The sequence below is a fragment of the Crocodylus porosus genome, unplaced genomic scaffold (genome assembly GCF_001723895.1).
Source record: "Crocodylus porosus isolate Cpor-Errol unplaced genomic scaffold, CroPor_comp1, whole genome shotgun sequence".
Taxonomy (NCBI): Eukaryota; Metazoa; Chordata; order Crocodylia; family Crocodylidae; genus Crocodylus; species Crocodylus porosus.
The window spans coordinates 18,177,196-18,199,253 of record NW_017728923.1 but is presented as its reverse complement, the minus strand read 5'-3'; the positions used below and the strand labels follow the sequence as shown (position 1 = coordinate 18,199,253).

General features: G+C 43.9%; 1 protein-coding gene across 1 annotated transcript in view; it reads right to left on the bottom strand.

The window, feature by feature from the left end:
* CPPED1 (calcineurin like phosphoesterase domain containing 1) overlaps positions 1 to 22,058 on the bottom strand; it is an 89,666-nt gene that overhangs the window by 19,607 nt on the left and 48,001 nt on the right. Inside the window, exon 3 of the mRNA XM_019540141.1 lies at positions 16,812 to 17,234. Within this exon, the coding sequence (XP_019395686.1) occupies positions 16,812 to 17,234 (423 nt within the window). The remainder of the gene's footprint in view (positions 1 to 16,811; positions 17,235 to 22,058) is intronic.

The following is a 22,058-nucleotide window of genomic DNA, read 5'->3' as shown; positions in this document are numbered from 1 at the left end:
TATAGGTACATAGGGAGCAAGAAAAAAAAAAAAAAAAAAAAAAAATCAAGCTCCACTGTGGGTTCCCTACTGAACATGGAGGGGAAGCCCACAGTTGATCCCCAAAAGGCAGAGCTCTTCAATTCTTACTTCAGTATTCACACATCAGGTGTGAACTCATCACCTGTCCAAAGATCCAGAGATAACAGCAATGACAGCAGTGCACATAAAATCAGCCCTGAACAGGTGAAGGTACTTTAGAACACTTGGACGTTTTCAAGTTGGCTAGGCCAGATGAACTGCACCCGAGAGTCCTGAAAGAACTGGCTGAACTCACAGCGGTGCCTCTGGTGAGGCTGTCTGAAGAGTCATGGAATTCAGGAGTGGTCCCAAATGACTGGAAGAAGGCTAACATGGTGCCAATCTTTAAGAAAGGAAAGAGGGACAACCCTGCAAACTACAGACCGGTCAGTTTGACTTGGATCCTGGGAAAAATCTTTGAAAAAAAATCATCAAGGAGGACATCCACCACAAGCTCATAACCAGCACGGTACTGAGAAACAACCAGCATGGATTTATCAAGGAGAGGTCATGCCTAACAAACTGTGGTGTCCTTTTATGACCAGGTAACTAACCAGCTGGACATGGGACAAGAGGTGGACATCATTTACCTAGACTTCAGCAAGGCCTTTGATACTGTTTCCCATGAGATTCTCACAATTAAGTTGGAGGGTATTGGTCTAGACCAGGCTATGGTGAGGTGGGCTGGTGACTGGCTCAGCGGCCATTCACAGCGAGTTGTCATATTTGAGCCCTTTAATGTAAAAATTAAACAGGAAAACTTCAGGTAATGTCTGAACTAGAAGCTGGCTCTACTAATATTTTGGCAAATAATGAATAAATTCTGTTCCCTGTGCTTGTCACCACAAGTGATATAAAAACCAATTAAAGTTGATATACTGTGAAATGCAGCTGTGCATTGTCTAGATTAGAATCTGTTTCTCACTTTTTTTAATGGTGGAACATCGTGAAAACTCTGTTTTTAAAATGGGTGAATATATAGGAGCTTATTCTTATGTTTTATAATACAAATAAACATGATGTGTCTAGGTATCCTGAAGAATTCTGGTGGGGAAGTCATTTATTCTTGGTAAATATGAATAGTTGGTTTTACTAGAGAAATTCCAAAAGAAGCAAAAAACCTGGCCATGTACTGTTCTCAAAGGAATTATGTGAGCCCTTTGCCTCAGGGATAATCCCCTTTCTTCCAGGATCTGGTGATACTATTTGATCTCTTCTCACAAATTTCAGTTTACATTCTAAGGAATGTAAATGTGAGACCAGAATTTTGAATACTTAGAAAGAATAAAAGCCTTTGTAGCTACACTTCAGTTAGAAATGAAATCTTCAGTACTCTAAAAAAATATCTGATGACAGATGAGAAAAGGTTTCATTTGAGTAGAAACTACATGCTGAACATCCTGAAGAAGTAGACTCCTCTGTCAGCAAGAGAGCTGAGTTATCCTGCTGAATTTTAAAACTGAAAGCATCTTTTTTCAACAGACTATATTCTCTGTTACAGAGAAACCCTTTAGAACATCAGTTCTTCAGCACTAGGGAAAAGAGGTCAGCATGATTATGACATAACTGCACTGTAGCAGAACAGAGGCACTTAACTGTGTGTCATGCATCATAAGACCCAAGAGAGCGATTACGTGGAACTAACTATATCCTAATCTTGCCTTATTGTTCAACTACATTCCTGTAAGTCCTAGACCCCTTCCCACTGCCACCCCCCATGCACATTTAATATTGTGCCAAAATTGTATTCTTTCTTAGAAATGGAATAAGTATGAGGACCAGGTGAAGATAATGCCCCCAGCCAGCCCTTTATAAAGCAGGACAGAAGCAGAAGCATGTGGACCAAGAAAGTTGGATGGCCGTTAAGTTGAACACTTCTAAGAGACAGTGCAGTGGCTGTGCACCCTTGCAAACAACAGACAATGCTGATGCTGGAGTTCATCAATGGTAGATTTATTTTATTTAGATGTATACATGTTGCATGAACTTCACTTTATCAACCTCCTAGATACAGAAACTTGTGGACTCAATATAGACATTGGATTTATGACACTACAACCTGTCGGACATCTGACTCCCTAGGTACCTCTCCACTTTTACCTGCTACATACCCCTTCCTCCCTACCCCAGCCTGTCTCTCACCCCCTGACACCTCCATTTCCATTTTGACTGACTGACTTTCTTGCCTGCATTGCATGCCAGCCTCTGGATTCTTTACTATTCCTTCTATCCAGGAACAGCACATGCACACCAACTAGATGCTTCCTCCTTGCTTCAGCTGGTCTTACATAGGCAGCGCAGGCAGACAGCATACCTGGGATCATCTGCCTCTTCCATCAAGGAACTAGATGCTTCGTTAGCCTGACAAAGGGTTTTTAAACTCAAAAGCTTGTAAAGAAGAATTTCTCCAACTATTCAGTTGGTCTAATAAAAGATCTCAGATGGACCCTAAAATCCTTGTCTAAGACTACGTCCTTAGATCAACACAGCTACAACCTACACCCCTAAACACACACGAGTGACAAAAGTTTTGCTTTCAGCAGTTTGAGATGCAGTCTCACAGAAACCCCTGCACCACTCTGCCTGAAACCTGGCAGGCCTCCCTTATGACCACTCGAGGGGCAATGTATGTGGTAGGACAGGTACTAATGAGGGTGACCATTTAATGCCCCGCTCTCAGAGCTGGAGGCAGCAGTTTAGTTTCTCACCAGCCAGCAGGGAAAGAACATCTCTCTGCTTAGCTCTTGTGCCAGGAAGAACTTGAAGGTATAAGGGATGGGTCTATACGGGAGGAGAAGGCTCCACATGACCTGGGCATGAACTAAAAATGCACCCTGCCAAGGTAGGGAGGCCTTTGTGGGACTGCCAGTGGTGTGGCAGCCTCAGGAAATGCCAGGACTGCAAACCTCCCTGGTGAAAGGTGGGTAGGAACAGGAGGCACCTGATAACCTCTAGCCACTGCAGTCCTGGCTGGGGAAAGTCCAGACCTGTAAGATCTTTGAAAGGCCTGCAGCTTACTGGTTGCAGTGGAGTTGTGAGGGGCTACCATCCCTGCAGTTTTCACCCTGCTGCGCCTTAACACACAGTGTCACACGTCACGAGTTTTGCTTGTCAGCACCATGAGGTGCAATTTCCAAGAAACCCCTGCACTTATCTCCTTGAAATTTGGCAGGCCTCATGGCCTCAGAAGGGGGTAGCATCCCTGTAAGTTTCATCCAAATCTGGCAAGAAATGACAAAGGTATAGGCAGTTTTGTGATTCCCTATTATAGCATACAGACAAAACATTGAAACACTGTTGAAATTTCAAAACAGCTTCGAAACAGTTTTGGCTGAAATGAAACAGAACAGTGATTCAAAACACCAAAACGAATCACCGTACCTCCGAAATGCTGAATCCGAAACTAAACGAAACGGAGCCATTTCAGACAGCCCTACGAAACACCAAAATGAAACACTGTCCCTCTGAAACACCAAATCCGAAACCAAAACAAAAGGCTGGCATTTCACACAGCCTTAATGGGTATACACCAGTCCCAGGAAAATGTGGGCTTTGGTCCCTGAACGTACCTGGCAGCTGCTGGGGAAAACGGAGGGGTTATGAATCTAAATAGACTATTTGTGTGGGAGTGAATGGGACATTTCTTCCGTGAAATTGGGAGAAAGGGGAGTTCAGTACTGGCCTTCTCACCAAACAAGGACTACTCTTTCTGCCATAGTACTAGAACACCAGTAAGATGCATAGCTGCAGACTAACAAACTTCCCAAAGGCTTCAGGGGGAGGAGGAAAGTTTCCATGAAGTCCTCTCAGAAGGCTTAAACAGGCCACTGTTAGGACAGTGCCCCAAGCTTCTAGCTTCTGCCCAGAGGTGTGATAACGTGCAATTCAGCAGTTTTGAATTCCATCAAAAAATCATCAGGGTTCTGGGTCACAGTTCTAGAAGTCCTAGGAAGGAAGAGCTACACTGGACTTTCATACAAACAAATGGATCAGACTGCTGTATAATGGAGGTGGAGGTACCAGCCCTGGGTACTGACTATGAGGGACTGCCAGAATCCCCCACCCTGGGGAGTCTTTGCCCTGGCAGGGGCAATCCTGGGGTGCCCAGCTATAGGAAGTGAGAAATACTGCCCTGCACCCAGCAGTGTATCTAGGGGGCAGGGGACAAGTGGAACAGTGCTCCTTCTCCCATCAACTCAAGAAGCCTTTGTCATAGCAGGCATAGCCCCATGCCTAAAGGCATATGGGTGGTGGGGAATGGGGCACTAGGCACAGCTGCCAGGGAGCCCAAGCCACAGGGCTGCTCCCACTGGAGCAGACACTGTTATAATGGCAGCAACTGCCTTCAGTGTGCAGAGAGTACAGGCAGGTAAAGCCTTTCCTTCCCCTAAACCCCTTCATCCCACCCAACCCAAACACCACTACCCCAAGTACTGAATTAACTTACTCCTCCATTGGAATCAGATTCAAAATGGGCAAAAATATGAGTCTTACATCAGGAATGAGCCACAAACTGAGGGAGAAATTTCCAAAGTGACAAGATATCTGTTTTCCTAATTTCTTGAAATACCTACAAAATGCCAATGGGAGATTTAAAATAAGTTAATTCAGGCAGCACAAATTGAATCCTAATCTCACAGGAAATCTAAATTGTGACAACCAGAGAGAGCTCTGAGTAAGTTAAAATGGCATGGAAAACAAACTTGGAAATGTTATCCTGAAACATTAAATAATTTCATATGGTAATCAGTACCCAGTAAACAATTTTCTCCAAGCAGACAGACTTGAACTTAGACTGGATTCTAGACAATCAATTCTTCTATATTACCTCAGTGTGTGATTCTGATTTCTATATTTAAGTTCATACTTATGGTTTTTATTTAGAGATTCACCTAAATCTGTATGGAGTTTTTTCTAGCTCTAACTAAAAGACGGGGACATTTTTCATGCAAGACTTTTACAGGATCCAAAACTTAACTTGCCAAGGAAATGGTTCATAGCTTAGACCTGATCTAAATCCAGTGTGTGAAAGTATACAAAGAAAAACAAACAAAAAACCAAAACCAAAAACACAAACAACCTGCCCCCCCCCCCCCCGAAAATGAAATACAGAGCAATAAATACATTTTCTAACATTAGGGACAGAATGCCTGGAATTAGCTTAGGAAACTGAAAGCAGCATGTTTTAGTAAGAGTGAGGCGTCTATTAAATAAATGCTTTCCTCAGCAAGTGAGCCTTTTTCCATCTGCCACATTCCAAGTCAGTGGAAATATGAATGACATAATAAATGTGTAATGAGCACAGTCTTGTCCTTTTTGCTCTTTCCACTTACTCTCTGGAGAGTTTAATGAAAATGTTTTGGGTTAATGGTTCCTGCAAGGTCTGATTCAGCAAAGAACTTAATCACTTGGTTCTGGTCCTATTCAAATCAATAAGAAAACTCCAACCTGAATGCAGGATTAAGACCACATTTTCTTGGGGGAGAGGTACATATGTGGACCAACTTTCTCCACTCCAAATATTATATTTTTGTGCTTTAAATTAGATTTCACAATAAAACAGTTTATATTTTAAATTGAATCATACTCATACAAAATCCCAATATTTAGCCATATCCCTAACCCAATCAACACTGACCAAACAAGGCAGGGTCTCCATAAATAAAATGATACAGACACTATGGCTGTTCACAGACATTAAATAAAACCCCCCAAAACCATGCTTTACTGGAAGAAGCAGCGCGTTACTTTGACCTGGCTCAGCAGCGTCTGTATAGATTGAATGTTTCAGTGGAGCTTTTTGGTGCTTTTAGCTAAAGCAGATTCAATCAGCTATTAGATAGAAGCGCCAAAAAAGCTCCACTAAAGCACCTGCTCTATACAGACATTGGGTAAGCCAGGTTCAACTAACACACTGCCTCTTCTGGACATGCACTGGACTAAGCACGCCAAGTGCTGCCTTTTTTTTTTTTTTAAATGCCTACAAGCAGCCTATGTCAGCTTGTCCCAAAGGGTCTAAGTGCCAGACAGGAGCAACAACAGAGATAAACTGTAAGTAGGGGGAAAAATAGTAGAGGGTTTGACTTGGGAAGCAGTGCTGTTATGGTAAGTAGCTAACCTTGACCTTTGCTGGCCCCTAGGAAACAGTACTTGGCATGTAACACACTAGTTTCTCCGCCAACCTAGAGAAACGCTTACTAGTGGAAAACACTAGTTTTCCTGCGAGCCACAGGTCGAGGATCACTGATGGATAGAGTAAACTGCTACGAGCTGCAGAATTTAATAGGCATTTGAACAAGTTAATAGTATCCTGGCACAGATGGATACGACTTAAGAATATTTTTAAAGAAGATAGAATGTTTCTGGCAAATGCAACTGTATAATCCTGAGTACTTGAGCATTTCCTTTAGAGCACCAGACACAAACAGACTTGCCTCTCCCTGCAGCATAAATCACCTTATAAAGTCTGAACAGACTCTGGCCAGTTCAGAAAAATATCTGCTCTCAAAATGATTTTCACTTCAGAATGTTCTTCTAGCACAATAACACAGATGCAGTTCAGATCAAGAACTTCCTCGCAATACCTTTTTTTTTCCTCTAGCCAGATCCTAGACATCATTTTCAAGACTCCAGTGCTACATAGCAAATGACAGTATTTAGTAACCTTCCACAGCATCTTATCTATCTCTTGTGGAATGAAATTGATTTCTCTCTAATTACAACTTGAAAAGCTGGAGTGTTCACCTATCTGCCAAGGATGTGCTGTAGCACTAAGCAGAGAAGCAAAAGCAGCACGGGTATAATATTAACAGGACTGTATACTGCAAACGCTAACCTCAGATTATAGTCTGTAAAAAACAGTTAGTTCCTGCCCACTGTGCTTTTTAAAGAAGGATATATACTCACTGAAAACAACTGTTGAGGAATTAAAGTCCTCCCATCATCCTTAATTTTCTGACAAAATCCAAAGTACCATTAGTTTTACATCAGGGGTACTCAATTCTTGGTCCACAGGCCAGATCTGGCCCATGACAACTTGTCATTTGGCCTGTGGGGCTCCCTACAAGTCTAGAAATTTGGTCCTGGGGGAGCAGTGGCATTGTTCCCCTGCTGCCACATTTCCATACCTCATGTGCCTAATTCCAGTGTATAGGGCTGGGTGGAGGTGCTGACGGACCCTAGGGCCCCCTGTGTAGGGGAGAGAGGAAGGAGTGGCACTGGGTCTCTGAGGTCCAATCCTGGCAAGTGTGGGTGGGAGGAGGGGATGATGCCAGGCCCTCAGGACCCAATCCCAATGTGGGGGGGGGCAGGAAAGGGTAGTGCCAGGCCCCAAGGCCCAACCTTGGTGTGCAAGGCTTGACAGGCCTTCTGCCACTCATCTGGCCTATAGAGCCAAAAGCTTGAGCACCAGTGGTCTACATGCATTTTGTATACTCTTTTCAGAAGCCATCTACTGTCCCATCTCCTCCATGTCAACATTAGAGGAACCACAAGAATACAGATAAGATTATATTTATAAATATTTAATCCTACATAGTAAGGGAAAGCATTCTGAAGAACTCCAACATTGTTCTAGCAACTGTATACATGATCTTATGTGTAATCATAGAAGATCGCTAATAGGGGTGTGCTAAACGGGCTGTATTGGATTTCGATTTGGCCTGAATTGGGGACAGTGATCCAATTTGATGATTTGGATCACTGTCCCCAACTCGATTTGGCTGAATCCGAACCTGAAGATCTGATGCTGATTCAGAGGATCAGTTATTCGGCCATAGACACAGTCTTAAATGTTTTTTCTACATGCCTTGAGGTAACCGGCACAGTTTGTGAATGCTGCGATGCTGGGGTGGATGAAGTGTCCCACAGGAGTGCCGAAGAGGGTGTGGGGTCCTGCGTGCTTGGCGACAAACCTGGAAGTGGACTTCTGGGTCTGCCGCAGAGTGCATGGGGGCCTCCCTGGACTCCACCAGCTCGGCACTAGTCACTGAGCCAGGAGTGTGCGGGAGGGAACTGATAACAGTGTTCATCAGCCCATTAAAAAAGAGGGACATTACCAGCTACTTGTTGATTTTGCCTGTTGATTCTACCTGTTGACTCAGCACGGATGGTAGCCGGCACATGGTCTGCTAGCTAATACAAAGACACCTCCCTCAGCAAGACAGAGGAGAGGGGTGAATTCCTGCTTAGCAAGGAGTGTTGAGGGGGAGGGGGAAAGCAGCTGGCAGTCTTTGCCAGAGCTGAAGCCAGAGAGCAGAGGGGAGGCCAGCCCTGATGTGAAGCAGGGAGCCCCGCCCAGTCCAGAGAGCATGCTGGGAAAGTCTGGTTTATCTTAAACCAGCAAGGGGTCTGGAACAGACATTGCATAAACTGGATTGACCCAAATCAGTTAAGTCTGATACTATATTCAACCAGGTTCATCTCAAACCAGTTTCAGTAATTTTCAAACTGGTTTATGTGCACTGAACATCTGTTCTGTTACAGGTTTAAACCAGTTTCTGATCACTTAAACCGGTTTACGTGTAATGTCTGCCCCTGGCCCTAGTGTCCACAACCAGCTGCTAGGTAGCCCAGCAGTAGCTTAACTAAAGGAAGAAGGCACACCAGCTCCAGACACTGATTTAGAAGGAGTGACAGAAAGGCAGCCCCAGGGGAGCCAGGGCAGCATGAAAAGCCCCAGCTCCAGCCCCTTGCCTGGCAGTGAGCACAGCCCCTGGTTCCAGTTCCTGCCCAGCAGAAAACACAGAGAAGGCCACTACTGTATTCCTCACTTAACATACACACCCCAATTTCTAGCATCTGATTATTGGAAGAATGGTGCTGTGGTATGCAAAGAATGTAGTATTCTAAAATCTTCATCCTCCTAACCATAGTTTCCTATCCTAAAACCTTGAGCTCACAGACATGGTAGTATCTTTTTTGAGTAAAGTTCCTTAGATCCTTAACAAATAAAGTTTGTACCAAGTTCTGCAGCATACAACTGCAAACAGTACAGCTATTATTACTACTATTTAAAATAAATGTTAGTTTGAGTATTTTTATATGCGCAAACTTTATTAATTTGTCATGTCTGAAAAAAGGCTCTTTGGATGAATTCTAAAACTTTTTTTTTTAATTTACAGACAGACAGACAAGATTTCATTAATCCTACTTCCAAGTAGTTTTCTGTTGGGCACAAAATCATCTTCTTAAAGTCTCTCACCTGTTTATATTGCTTTCTGCCATGATAACCCCACTAAACCATGACCATATTTCTTCTCTTTTCTCCCTGGTCATTGATTTGGTTCTGTTTCAGCAAATCCAAATGCACACAAATGTGTCAGTTATAGTTCATGTTGTTCTTGAAGGCTTTCTTTACTTAGCATGCACACACATGCACAGAAGAGACCAGTCTTTGAAAAAAGAAGCCAAAAAGTCCAAAAGTAATATCAATACAGCCTGACAAATGATTTTCTACCTGCTGAGAATTACTGCTCAGAACGGAGCTGTTGCATTCCTAATTAAATCCTTTTCTAATTTTAACATTTTTTACAATACATTCAAAAAGTATAGGTGGAAAGGCAAGTCTTTTTTTTTTTTTTTTTAGATTTACAGTCTTCTGTATCGTTTGACTTTGTAAAGCAGTAATACGCATTTTCAAGTGCCAGATTTTAAATTTTATAAATATTTATTGTAAGGACATGATTCTATCTTTAATTAGCCCAACTGTTAAGGACACTTCTAATGTGAGAAATGTAATTCAGCATTTTGTACCAGATGTAGCTTCCACATTCAGTCTTTTATCTTTGTTGTTTGTAAGGAATGGGATGATACTAAAATCAAATTAAAAACATTATGTTAAATGTAAGTGATAAGAGAATAACTACACCAAATCTGAACTCTAAATTTGTAAAGAAAAGAATTACTGAATATCGTGAAATAAAGTAAATTATGTTGAAGAATCTAGGCAGTAACATCCTACTTACTTCCTAACGCCGTAGGTTCTTTCTTCATTTATAGTAAAATCAAAACTAGCTAAATAACCCTACTAAGCACAAATACTTCCCCTGGTAATTGGTTACAATAAAACTGATTTTATGTCTTTTATATGGTTTTACTCTTTCCCTAAAAGAGTTATAGATGTAAAAATGTTGATATTTCTGGGCTTGACCCCTGATTTTGATGGCAGTAGAAACATACTCTTTTATCTTGCAGGAGAAAAAAAGGCAGGAAAGATATCCCAATTGCAAAGAAAAATATCTTATTAACCTTTGCAGAAGAGAATGTTGTACTAGAATATTTCATAATTATAAACAGTCCTGGATAGGATTTCCAATCACTCCACTAAGTAGCAGAACATCAGGAAGAGAAAATCTTTCATTAAAAGGCCAAAATAATTTTCTCAGATTAGATTCAGAAAATTGCAATAAATATTAAAAGCGTAGGAAGTTAACCTTCTTAAGCAGCAAAAACCAGACTGGTTTAAAAAAATGCACATGGAAGACTGGGATTTCATTATCTATTGTCTGTATCTTACTCCAAGTATGTATCAGGTGAATTAGCAGGGAAACCAATTTCATAACCAAGGATGTGCTGAAATTGATTATTCTTGGGCAAAGCATAAAGACAGAAAATAACTGTGCTACTGCACATCTGTGTATCTGTCCTACCATGATAACTGTTTATTTGTACTCTATCAACATTTTGTAGTCATACAAAGAAGGTACTTCAAGAGAATGAAAAATGGAAACAGGATGCATCTGTTACTAAGGAAACTTAGACTCACAGTTTTTGATTCACAGAATTTTTCACAGGATGCTCAATTGGGCGGTTGTATTGCAAACTGTCTGCTCTTTGTACTCATTTCACTTTTTTAATTAACACAAATGTTTTATTGACTGGATTGCTGATACTAAGTATTAAATCATGAACTCGTTCGTACAACAATGTACAATTTTTCCTGTATTAAAACAGATGCACAGGATACCTGTTTGGCGCACTGGGGGACTGGAGGCTCAGAAAAGATGAGCCTTTAAGAATCTGTGCATTTGAATGGTCTCTTAGTACTGGCTAATTTTGACCTATCTGAGGGTTGGCTTTTCAGTACAACTAGATACATTTTAGCAAAATGACCATGAAATCCCACTATAAACAAGTGACTAGAGGAAAAAAAAAAAGAGGCTGAACCAAGTTCAATAAATATACCAGTCCGTCAGTTGTCTGTCAAACTAACTCAGGGCTGTCCAACACACAATCTGGGCAACTGCTGTACATGGCATATGCTGCACTGTGCAACCCCTGCCCCCCCTCCCCCAGCCACACCACGAGCTGCCGATGCACCACACAAGTGTCCTAAAGCAACGAGGTTCCTCCACTCCCTTCCTCCTCAGGGACACACAGCGCTGGCACCTTCCCTTGCCACGTGGACCCGTCTCTCTGCTATGAAGATGCGCTCCCCACAACTATATGATAGGTGACACGCGCTGCACAGCATTGGCATGGACACTGCACTAGATCCCCCGGTCCTCCAAGCCTTCAGCCTTACAGGCCAGGCGAATCTGCCCTGCTCCCACAGGTGGGGGACAGGCAGTGGAAGCTCAAGGAGGCAGGAGGACTTCAGCAGCAAAGCAAAGGGAGTGCAGTACCTGGAGACAGACAGCTCTGTACCAATTTATTTCATTATTTTGAAATTAACTAATTGCAAAACCCTCTGGATAGAATTCTGTTATCCTTTGCTCCCCTAAATGGCAGTTTTCCAAACACTTGAGAGATGTTTTTTGGCACCAGCATGCATTTCATGATTCTGTTACCCATGCTCCCCAAGGCCCCGAGGTAAGACTACTGGGGCCAGCCTCCTCTACCCCACCTGGGATAACCTGTTCACCAGAGGACGCATAGCATGGGTGTTCCCTGGGGACAAGTAGCAGCAACACAAGGTGTGCCACTGCTTCTTGTTCCTGGGGAAACAAACCCCCGTTCACATGCGGACACAGCCTCTGGGTTTATCTTGTGAATCATGTTTGCACACCTAACAGCGCTAACGTTGTGCAGCTCCCCACTGCACTCAAGGCCTGACACTGTGGTTGAGAGTCACTGCTCTGTCTTGTGCTACACATTTCCTCCTGGCCCTACACATTTCCCTCTCTTGGCTGCCCAGCACTCGAAGATGTTTTCTGGGCTGCTGTCATAGTTTTTTGGCCTTTAGAAAGAAAATATTGATTACTGATATTAATGGTATTAGTTTGGAGGGTAGACCACACAAACACAGATATAGAACTTAAAAGCTGCAATATTTAAAATGTTTAAGTGTTTAAAATGTTAAGCCGATAATTTTGCTGACACTTTAGAACAATGTTATCTATTCTGTTCTGCTGTTTGGTTGATCTGGAGATTGTTTTTGTCCCAGGGACAGAAATAATGGAGGATACTTACCAGCAGCACGAGATACAGCGCAAAAGGGGCGGAATGAAGAGCCCACGTGGCTCATCAGCCGCCTCTTTATTCAATTACAGCCAGCTGATGATGTCAGCTTCAGATGCTGGCCAGTGAAAATAAAAATGGCAGCTGATACTGCAGAGGAGGTGGGTAGCACAGGAGAGGAGCTGCAGCTGCTGCAGGGTGCGAAAGAGATTCTCCCCATGGGACCCTCGGAGCCTGGCAAGCAGGGGTGGATGCTGGCAGGGCAAGGCAGAGCACCCCGACTGGAGCCCGCATGGGACAGTAAGGGAGTGACGTGCACGCTGGCCAGAGGCAGAGCTGGAGCTGCACCTGGAGGCAGAGCAGACCCCAGGTGGGAGTGCTGGGATGACAGGGGAAAAGAGGAAGCCACGTCAGGGGGAGAAGACCCTGGGAAAGCCCTAAGGGGTTTACAGCTGGGGCGGGTATCACTGCCGGTCTCAGCTGGGTTGATGGGCAGATGGGAGTGAATACTGGAGGTGATGGGTCAGGAGTAAAGCAACCCGCCCGCTAGAGTCCGGGGGCAGAGGGCCATCACGTCAGGAAGTGGCTTATTATTTTGTGTTTTGTTACTACATTTATTTAGTTACCCTGTAAGAAGGGGCATAGGGGGAGAGTGCAGGTATCCCCAAGGAACGGGGCTAAGGAGAAGCCTTGGAAGGTTTATCTTTTTTTTGTGTTTCCCCAAACGAAGGGGCAGAGGCAAGGAGGGCTGAGGGATAGGCCCACATGTGCGTACGTAGCTATAGGCCATGGGCACCTAGATGCCAAGTCGGGAAGCATTATCCCAACAGAGGAGACGAGGCCAACAGTCGAACAACATACCGAAGGAGGTGTGAGGCCGGGGTGTAGTGGTGGTGGAGCCCCACGAATGACCGCTGGGTGAACCATAGGCCACCGAGTGCACTCGACAACCAATCCCACCTACTGAGAAACAACAAGTCGTGGCAGGTGAGAACAGGGGAGGCGATGAGGGGGAGACATCTACTCGGTCTGCGACACAAGTCCGTAAGGTCCTTGATGTTTACCACCAGAGCGAAGGTGGTAGACTGGGTGTCAAGGAGTGGGGCCTGCGAGCGGCCGTGAGCTCGCTAGCGCCCCCTGCTGTGTCAATTAAGGTGGTCCAGCACCCTCTACTCACCTGCCACGTCTTTGATTTTAAGTTCAGTTATGGGAGGCTGCCTACTTCCACCTTGACACCTCGCTGGTATTACCTCCGTTCCAAGTGGGGTGCTCCAACACCCCCAGCCTTATGGGCAATGCATGCCTCCTACCTCCCTTTCAGCACACCCCAAGCCTCGCAGCTGTTCCTGGACGTTGTTCTGCCCTTGCCCTCCGGTGCCCTTTCCGGGGCCCCTTGGGCTCGTCCTGCCCTGGTGCCCCTCTCTGGCACCCCCGGGCCTGTCACCCACCTGGCGCCCCTGGGGCTTGTCATGTCCCAGAGCCCATCTCCGAACCTCCTGGGCCTATCATGCCACTGGCCCCCTTTACTGGCGCCCCTGGGTTGGTCACGTGCCTGCCACCCCTTTACCAGCGCCTCTGGGCTGGTTAAACAACCTGCACCCTGTTACTGGCACCCCTGGATCGCTGCTGCAACCTACACCCTGCTACCGGCGCCTCTGGGCTTGCTGTGCCCAGGCCTCGCCCCCACTGGGCGTGCCTTGCGGTTTTTTCCCCGCTCCTCGCCCTCTGGAGCCACTCGCTCCCTTCTAGGGCCTTTTGCCACACTCCCCGCGCTTCTCGCCCCCTCTAGGGCCTTTTGCCACACTCCCCGCGGCTGAGGCTACAACCCCCACACACCGAGCGCCTCTCCGGCACTTGTCTCGCTGTGCCCATTGTGGCACTACTCACTGTGCCCCTGCTGGGCACTGGGAACCCCCATGAGGCCTCCTTGCACCCCTACAGCCTCACCCGGTCCTCCAGTGTAACCATAACAAAATGTGAGCCAAGCAGCTGCAACATAAACAAGAAGCCTACCGGCTCATAAGATAATCATAAGCCCCTGAGCTCATAAACCCAGCTCCGCTCTATGCTGGCTCTCTCTTACCTCTGTCACAGTTCTCTTTACCCCTGCATCATTGCAGCCGGTCAGAGTGGTCAGGCTGCAACCATTGACCCGGGCTGCTCAGCTTGCCCGCAGAGCTCCTGCGGCTGCCAGAGGGGAACTGCTACTCTGGCTCCAGCCTGGGCAGTTTATAAAGGCCCGGCCCTGCCCCCTTCTGGTCACCTGACCTGTCTGGTTGCTGCGGCAACCAGCACCTGAGCTGCCCCTGGTGATTGGCAGCTCCTTAACCCTATATTAGTCACAGGACACCTCCTTGATCCTGTGACACTGGGACAGAAGTTCAATAAACCAATTTAACTGATACTACACGTATCCAGGTTTATCTAAAACTGGTTTCAGCCATTTTGAAAACGGTTTGTGTGCAGTGAACTTTGTTTTATTGCAGATTTGAACCAGTTTCCAGTCACTTGCAGCAGGTTATGTGCAATTTCTGTCCCTTGCCCTTGTGGCAAGCCCATGCTTCTGGACTTTGCTGGTTGCCACATGGGGTCAGGAAGGAAGGGGTTTTTTTTCTACCTACCTCGGAAGCATTGGGTGTTGGCTGCAGCCAAGGCTGAGGATTTTGACTGACATGTGCTAATGCTCCTGCTGGCACTAATACCTGGAGGTCCCTGCTTAGAGGGTCTTGCCCCTCCACTCAGGATCAGACTGATAGCTATGTTTGGGATCAGGAAAGTATTTTACCTTGTGGGCAGAGTGGTGTGGATTGTAGGCAATTTTGCCCTCTTCTGTGATGAGGGGCATGATTCTCTCCTTGGATCTCTGGACTGCATTTTAACCCCTCATTTACCTGTGGCAGATTGGGATGTTTTTGGTGTCTTTGGGCAATATGCCTTGTAGTTATGTGACAGGATTGATTGTGCAGGTTTAGGAATATGTTATACAAGGTATGGGATAGTTTAAGTAGGGATGATCCTGCCTACTATGTGACCCCTAGAGGTCCCTTCCAGGCCCATTTTCCTAGGATTCTAGGTGGAATTAGGCTGCCACCTAGAAAACAATTCCAGGCTTGGCAACTGGGTGCAGAATAAAATAGAAAATAGTGCAACTACTCCCCATCATTCACTCTCTTCAAAATAGCATTATGAAGTTGAAGCAGTAAATACGATCACACCAAGTCAGAAGACTGAAAATCCAGAAGCACAAATGCAGGTAGCAGAAAGTCACCTGACCAGCTAATGAAAAAGGAGCTGCTTAATGTACTTATAGTTTACATGGGATTCAAGTGCCATGGCAGACCCAGGTCCTATCTGTCTTCTTTCTCAAGAAAGGGATTTCTAAAGGCTCCTATCAGTATAGGAAAAATTCAACAGTGAACCAAAGCAGGGCAAGAATCATTCCCAAATTAACTAAATCTGGCCTGCATCATACCTTGGTTGTAAAATTGGCCAAATGTAGGGAGAAAGCAAGTTCTGAAGTCACAATAAACTTGTTTTTTTTAATATTTCAGGCAAATGTAACATTTAAAGGCTGAATTCTTTACTCTAACTTGGGAAAAACACCAGATAAAAACAGGTACCTAAAGCTATCAGCTGAACTTTTAAAATATAGATGAAGGAGTTTTTTCACTTTTGGAGAATTTGGGCTTTAGCAAAGTCACATAACTATAAAAGATTATAATAGTCTTTAAACTTCCTTTAAAAGTTTAAGTGACTTGCAGGACCTACATCTGACTGGACTCTGTTCCCAGGGTACCTATACGTGTGCATTAAGGCTGCTCCAATACACTCCAGCATACTCCAGCATCATGTGTATCAGCGTCCCAGAGCTGAAAAATGGTGGCAGGGGTGCTTTAACTAAAGCTCATTTGATGAACTTTAGTTAAAGCGTCCCAGCCACTATTTTTCAGTGCTGGGATGCTGACAGATGTGACGCTTTGGGCGTTTTAATTAGAGAGGCTCTCGGAACTGCTCTAATTAAAGCACCCCTCACCCTGCCTCCCAGACCATGTGTATAAATGCCCCCAGAATTCAAAATTAGTCACTCAATCATACTGTTAAACGACATATATATTTCTTTAAAAAGCAAGAAATACCATTGAATTTAAATATCCTCCACGCTGTGGTAGTGTTGGAATTATGTTGTAGCCATAGTACCTTGTGTCCAAAAGCTGGTCTCAGATCTCACCCAACTATACATTCCGACAAAAGATATCACGAAGAAAAATCCTCTTGAATGCTGACCTTAACTTTATTTTGTACCACAGCATTAAAGTGCTGAAAAAGAAAAATTAGATAAAGGGAAAACATACCTGCTTTCTGGAACTTTTCCATGATCTTGTGCCGAACTGACTTCTCTAAGTTAAAGTAGTCATGGTCTTCATCAGGGTCTTTTACAAATAGAGGAATGTGCTGAAATACAATTACATGTTTACACTTCTGTTTTTCAGCAATAGCCAGCTGCCCATCGAGCCATTCATCTTGGGCCTGCTTTAACTCAGGGCATTTAGAAGAATTGAAGTATAACTGAGTATTCAACACAAGAAAGAAAACTCCTCCAATCCAAAAACTGAAGTAGTCATCGCCCCAGTGCTTGCAATAATCATCTATAGTTTCTGGTGTTGGAGCATTGCCAATATCATGATTTCCACTGACAAATACCAACGGGATATCTTGGTCAACCTTTTTCAGAATATTCTTCAAATCTCGCTCTTGGTCCTTTCGCCACTGAGTTCCTATAAAATGAAAAGCTCAGAGTTATTTATCAGAAGTTCATGTTTATACTTTATTCTTCTGCTCCCATTACCTATATCTGTTTATACAACAGCATGTATAGTACTCCCATCTTTTTGATCATTCACCTATATAGCAGGAAAAACTGTGAACTGTTATGTACATAAATTTAAAAAAATGAAATATTAACTAAATTGACTCCCCTTTCATGTATTCTCTTCCTGCCTTCTTCCATACCTAGTATTCTAAAATTCTCAAAACTTTTCTTTGCACAAAACTGCTGACAAGGATCTATAGGCTGCATGATGGTGGATGCTGTAAGAATGTTGAGTCACTATGTTGCTTTATCAACTCTTCATCTATTTGAAGCTCGTTGGGTTGTTTTTTTATCTGCATTATTCTATAGGCTGATGATCCACTGAGGAAAATTCAAAATTACTGGACAGTGTAAATCAAGTTTTACACAAGGGTAAAAAAACAATGTAAACATCTGGTTTAAACTTTATGTCTGTGCAAAGGAATGAAATTTTTGCTCATTACTAGAACTACTTAAACAGCAAAAATGTAATTAGTGTCTTGTGGCAACTCATTTATATAAGAGACTGTTTTAATAATGAACATGGTGCTAATTCCAAAGAAGGGTAACTGCTTACTTTGGTGATTTGTCCCCCCTCCTCATGTCTGACTTACAATAAGCATGTTTAGCTATTCACCCTTCTGCTGGAGATAGCTGTCCCTCTCAAAGTAGGTGTAATTAGTTAGTAGAGTGATTTAGCAGATTCAAATCTCTTCTTCAGGCACAGGTATGCCCACATATTGTGTTCCTAAGGCACACAGTGAGTCAGCTGCCCAAGACACCTAGTATCTCAGGTTCAATCATTTGAGAAATTCCGGCAGCACCAAAGAGTGATTCAGGTTTAGATGTCTAGGTACTCTAAACAGAGATCAGGGAGCAATTTAGAAAACCTGGTGCCTAAAGATAGCCACCAAGCACGGGAGTGTGTCTGAACTCCCACCCCTTTCAGGAGCTGAGGGATCAAACTCCTGCTACATGTCAGGAATTTCTTTACACTGAAAATCACAAGTGCGCAGTCTGGCTCTCAGGACTAGGGCAGCAGTGGTTGAGCCCAACTGCTAAGCAATATCCTGGAGCTTAGACCATTTGCCTAGGAAGGAGAAGACCTGGTTTTCCTCTTCAGTCTCTGCTGTCACAGTTATGTCTTTTTTAACCAATGACTCTTTAATGAAAACAGTTTTGGCAACAAGGATCAGAAGCAGCATACCTGCATCCCAAGGGATTGCTTTCCTCTCTAATCTATTGCTCTCCTCATTGTCTTGCTTGCACTCGTTCTGACCTATGGATGTTGTTTTCTTGTTTGCCTAGTGGGCCAATTTCAACAGGATGCATGGAGAGGACCTTTATTCAGCCTGTTCCATAGCTTGGTGATCACAGCACTCTCTTAAGGAGTAGAAGATGTGGGTTTAAATCTCCTCAGGGTGAGAACTGCCTATAACTCAGGCTGTTCTGTATTTCACATTTCTGTTAGAAGGTCCAAAAAATTTGTGTCTTTTTCTCTTAAAACATGAGGGTAGGGAACAGTGGAATCCCCATGTTCTGTGTATGAAAGCACCAGAGAAGAAGGGCTATGTGCCTGATGGTTCAAAAATGGTATTTAGAGGCTTGCTTTTGGGAACTGGCTTGTAGGTAAAGTAGATATTGCCTTTGAACAATGGTCCAGGGGAATGGTAAGGGTTAATTGGTTTTAAAAAGGGTTAATTGGTTTGTTTGTGATAAAGTCTCCTTCAAGGCCCACTGGGTTTGAAGCCAGCAGACACACAGGCTGGAAAATGGAAAACATGTACCGCATCGTTTTACAAGATGAACAGTATACCGAAACAGCGATAAAGGACTCTGCACCATGGGCACCAGGTCACAGTGCCAAATTGCAAAGCCCTTGAAATTTCCAGCTTAGGTGAGCACACCAAATTAGGAGAGCGGTAAAAGCCCAAATTAAGATATGTGCATGTGGTAGGTTTGTGAGACAAAGTACTATGCTGACACAACAGAACGTGGACAGTATGATGACCACAGGGTCATCATATTAATGATAATTAATCATCATAATTAATGATGTCCAGGAATGAAGAGTTATCAGAGGAGGAAAAAGATACAAAAGGAGGGATTTCAGAGCAGCAAAGGGCCCCTGAGAGGGGAACCCGAGGCCACCATGGACACAGGCCACCAGCCCTCTCATCCACCCCGGTGGAGGAAAGGTGGGCCTCGGACCTTGACCTCCAGGCTGCTGACATCTGACAATCAAGAAAGAACCTCAGGGTGAAGCTCGCATACTGGCCAGACATACTTTCCCTCTGTGACAGGTCTAGAACTGGCAGATATAATATAAAATTGTTTGTATTATTTTTACCTGCTATCACTATGTATCATTCAAATTTACCCATTGTCAAATTAAGAGGTTGTGGTCAGTTTGAGGGTTTGGGTCCACCCAGAACAAAGTATCTGGGTCATAAATCCAGTTCCAACAGTGCCCACATATACTATAATGTCATCTAAAACCACAAAAAGGCAAGTATCATAATACAGTGCTCAAATACAGATGCCCTTCTCTTGACAGGTTTCAAAAAAGAAGGAAGGAAACCACTAACACAGATGGGTTAAATAATTTGCTCAAGATCTACAGCAAATTAATGACACAGCAGAAAACAGAGCCCAGACTCCCGAATTCCACTATAGAGTTCAATATAATAGAGAACTGTCCAACTGAAGAGTTATCAGAGGAGGAAAAAGATATATTATGTAGTTATGCATAATATACACACAATGGGGACAGTTAAATAGAAGCAAAGCAGTACTTTACTTGGACTCAACTGCAACTGTTTCTCAAAGGGAGAAAAAATGAGGGGTGGGATGCTGCAAGAAGGAGGACTGCTGAAAAGCATGGCAAAGAAATCTCACTCAGGAAGTGTCAGAGGAGACAGAAGTAAAGTAATAACTAGTTCATTTCTATTTAGTTTATCCCGGAGCCATAGTATCACAGTGCCTTGAGTCACAAGGTACACCATGCTATGTTTATATTACATATTATGTTCTGTAAATACTGTGTTGCTCCAAGATAAATTACTTTAAAAAGTAATAGCCCATGAAGAATAGTTTTGCTCTTATGGAAAATGCAGCAACCAGAACTGTCAGTAGTAGAGTTGCCTGTAATTTCCCTCTGAGCTTTCTGCTCTAACATTTTTGAAAGATGAGTGACACAAGCAAGAGTATAAAGGGGAAAAGTCAAAGCATCTGTTGCACTGCATCTTTCTGTTGCTGGTTATTTGTGTAAACAGTTCCAATATTCCATCATATAATGTTCACAGGAGTCAAAGCAACCCATCTACTCCCACTTAACAAGCAGATTTCAAGGGAGAAGAGTATTTTGCAAATGTCTTACCAAAGCTTATTGCAATGAGCAGTAGTAGAACTGGCAGATTACTCTGCCAAAGTAATAATTATTTTGCTAATAATCCAAGCTACAACTGATTTTGGTAGCTCCACCAAGGGCACCTGGATATTTAAGAATGTTATAAAAATGCATGAAGTACAATTGCTTGTTTAAAGAACATATACCCAGATCCATCTTGTGGGGTTTCGGAAAATGGTTTATTGTAACTTTGTACCAAAATGTTTTTCATAACTCTATAGGAAAATCATTAAAAACAGACAAACAAACAAAAAACAGACAGTAAGGCTGAAAGACACCTAAAGAGGACATTTTCTTGCTCCAAAGCAGAATCCTGGTTTTTTGAGATCCCTAATGACTGAGATTCTACAACTATTCCTACAGTGAGTTTTTCCTAGCATCAAAACTAATTCTCTCTTTTTGCAATTGAAGCCTATTACCTCTTGTTCTATCCTTAATGGACAGCACAATATTTCTCATTGCACTTATGTCTCCCTTCAGTATTCCCTTCTGTAGACCAGGAGTTGGAAGCTTATGATCTGCAAGCTGGATTTGGCCTGTAGAACCATTGATTTCTGGCCTGCAGAGCATGGGAGCTCCTACTGCACTTGGGTGGTGGTAGCAAGATCCTGGTAGAAAGTAGGGCTGTGCAAAACAGTGGAGGGGGTTCGGGAAAACTGCACCCTAAAATCTTGAAAGCAAAAAACTCATGCCACGTGTATGTGTTAAGCCACAGCAAGGTCAAAACTGCAGGCATGCTAGCCCCTGCGGAGGCCACAAAGCCTGCCAGCTGTCAAGGAGATAGGTGCAGGGGGGTTCTGGGGCCCTGCACCCCTAGCTGCTCACAGGCAAAACTCATGACATTGGTACTTGTGCAACTGCTGCCTCTCATCAGGCAGCAGGACTGAAGATCCCCCATCACTTGCCACCAAGACCTGGGGGTAATAATTGACCCAAGTATGAACATGAGCCAGCACTGTAATGCTGTAGTCAGCAGGGCCAAAAATACCCTGGCATGCACCAATCGATGCATCTCCAGCAAAACCATTACAAAAAAGTGATTCTCCTGCTCTACTCAGCATTAGTGAGACCGCAGCTTATGCAGGGGGTCGGACTCGATGATCTATTGAGGTCCCTTCCGACCCTAGTATCTATGAATCTGTGAATCTACTGCGTCCAGTTCTGGGGCTCCACAGTTTAACAAGGACATGGTAAAGCTTGAGAGAGTCTAGAGAAGGTCTACCCATATGATCAGAGACTAGCACAGCAAGCCATATGAGGAAAGGCTGAGGGACGAAAGAAAAAAAGAAAGCTGAGAGAGGACTTGGTAGCAGCTTACTGCTACATCAGAAGTGTACATCT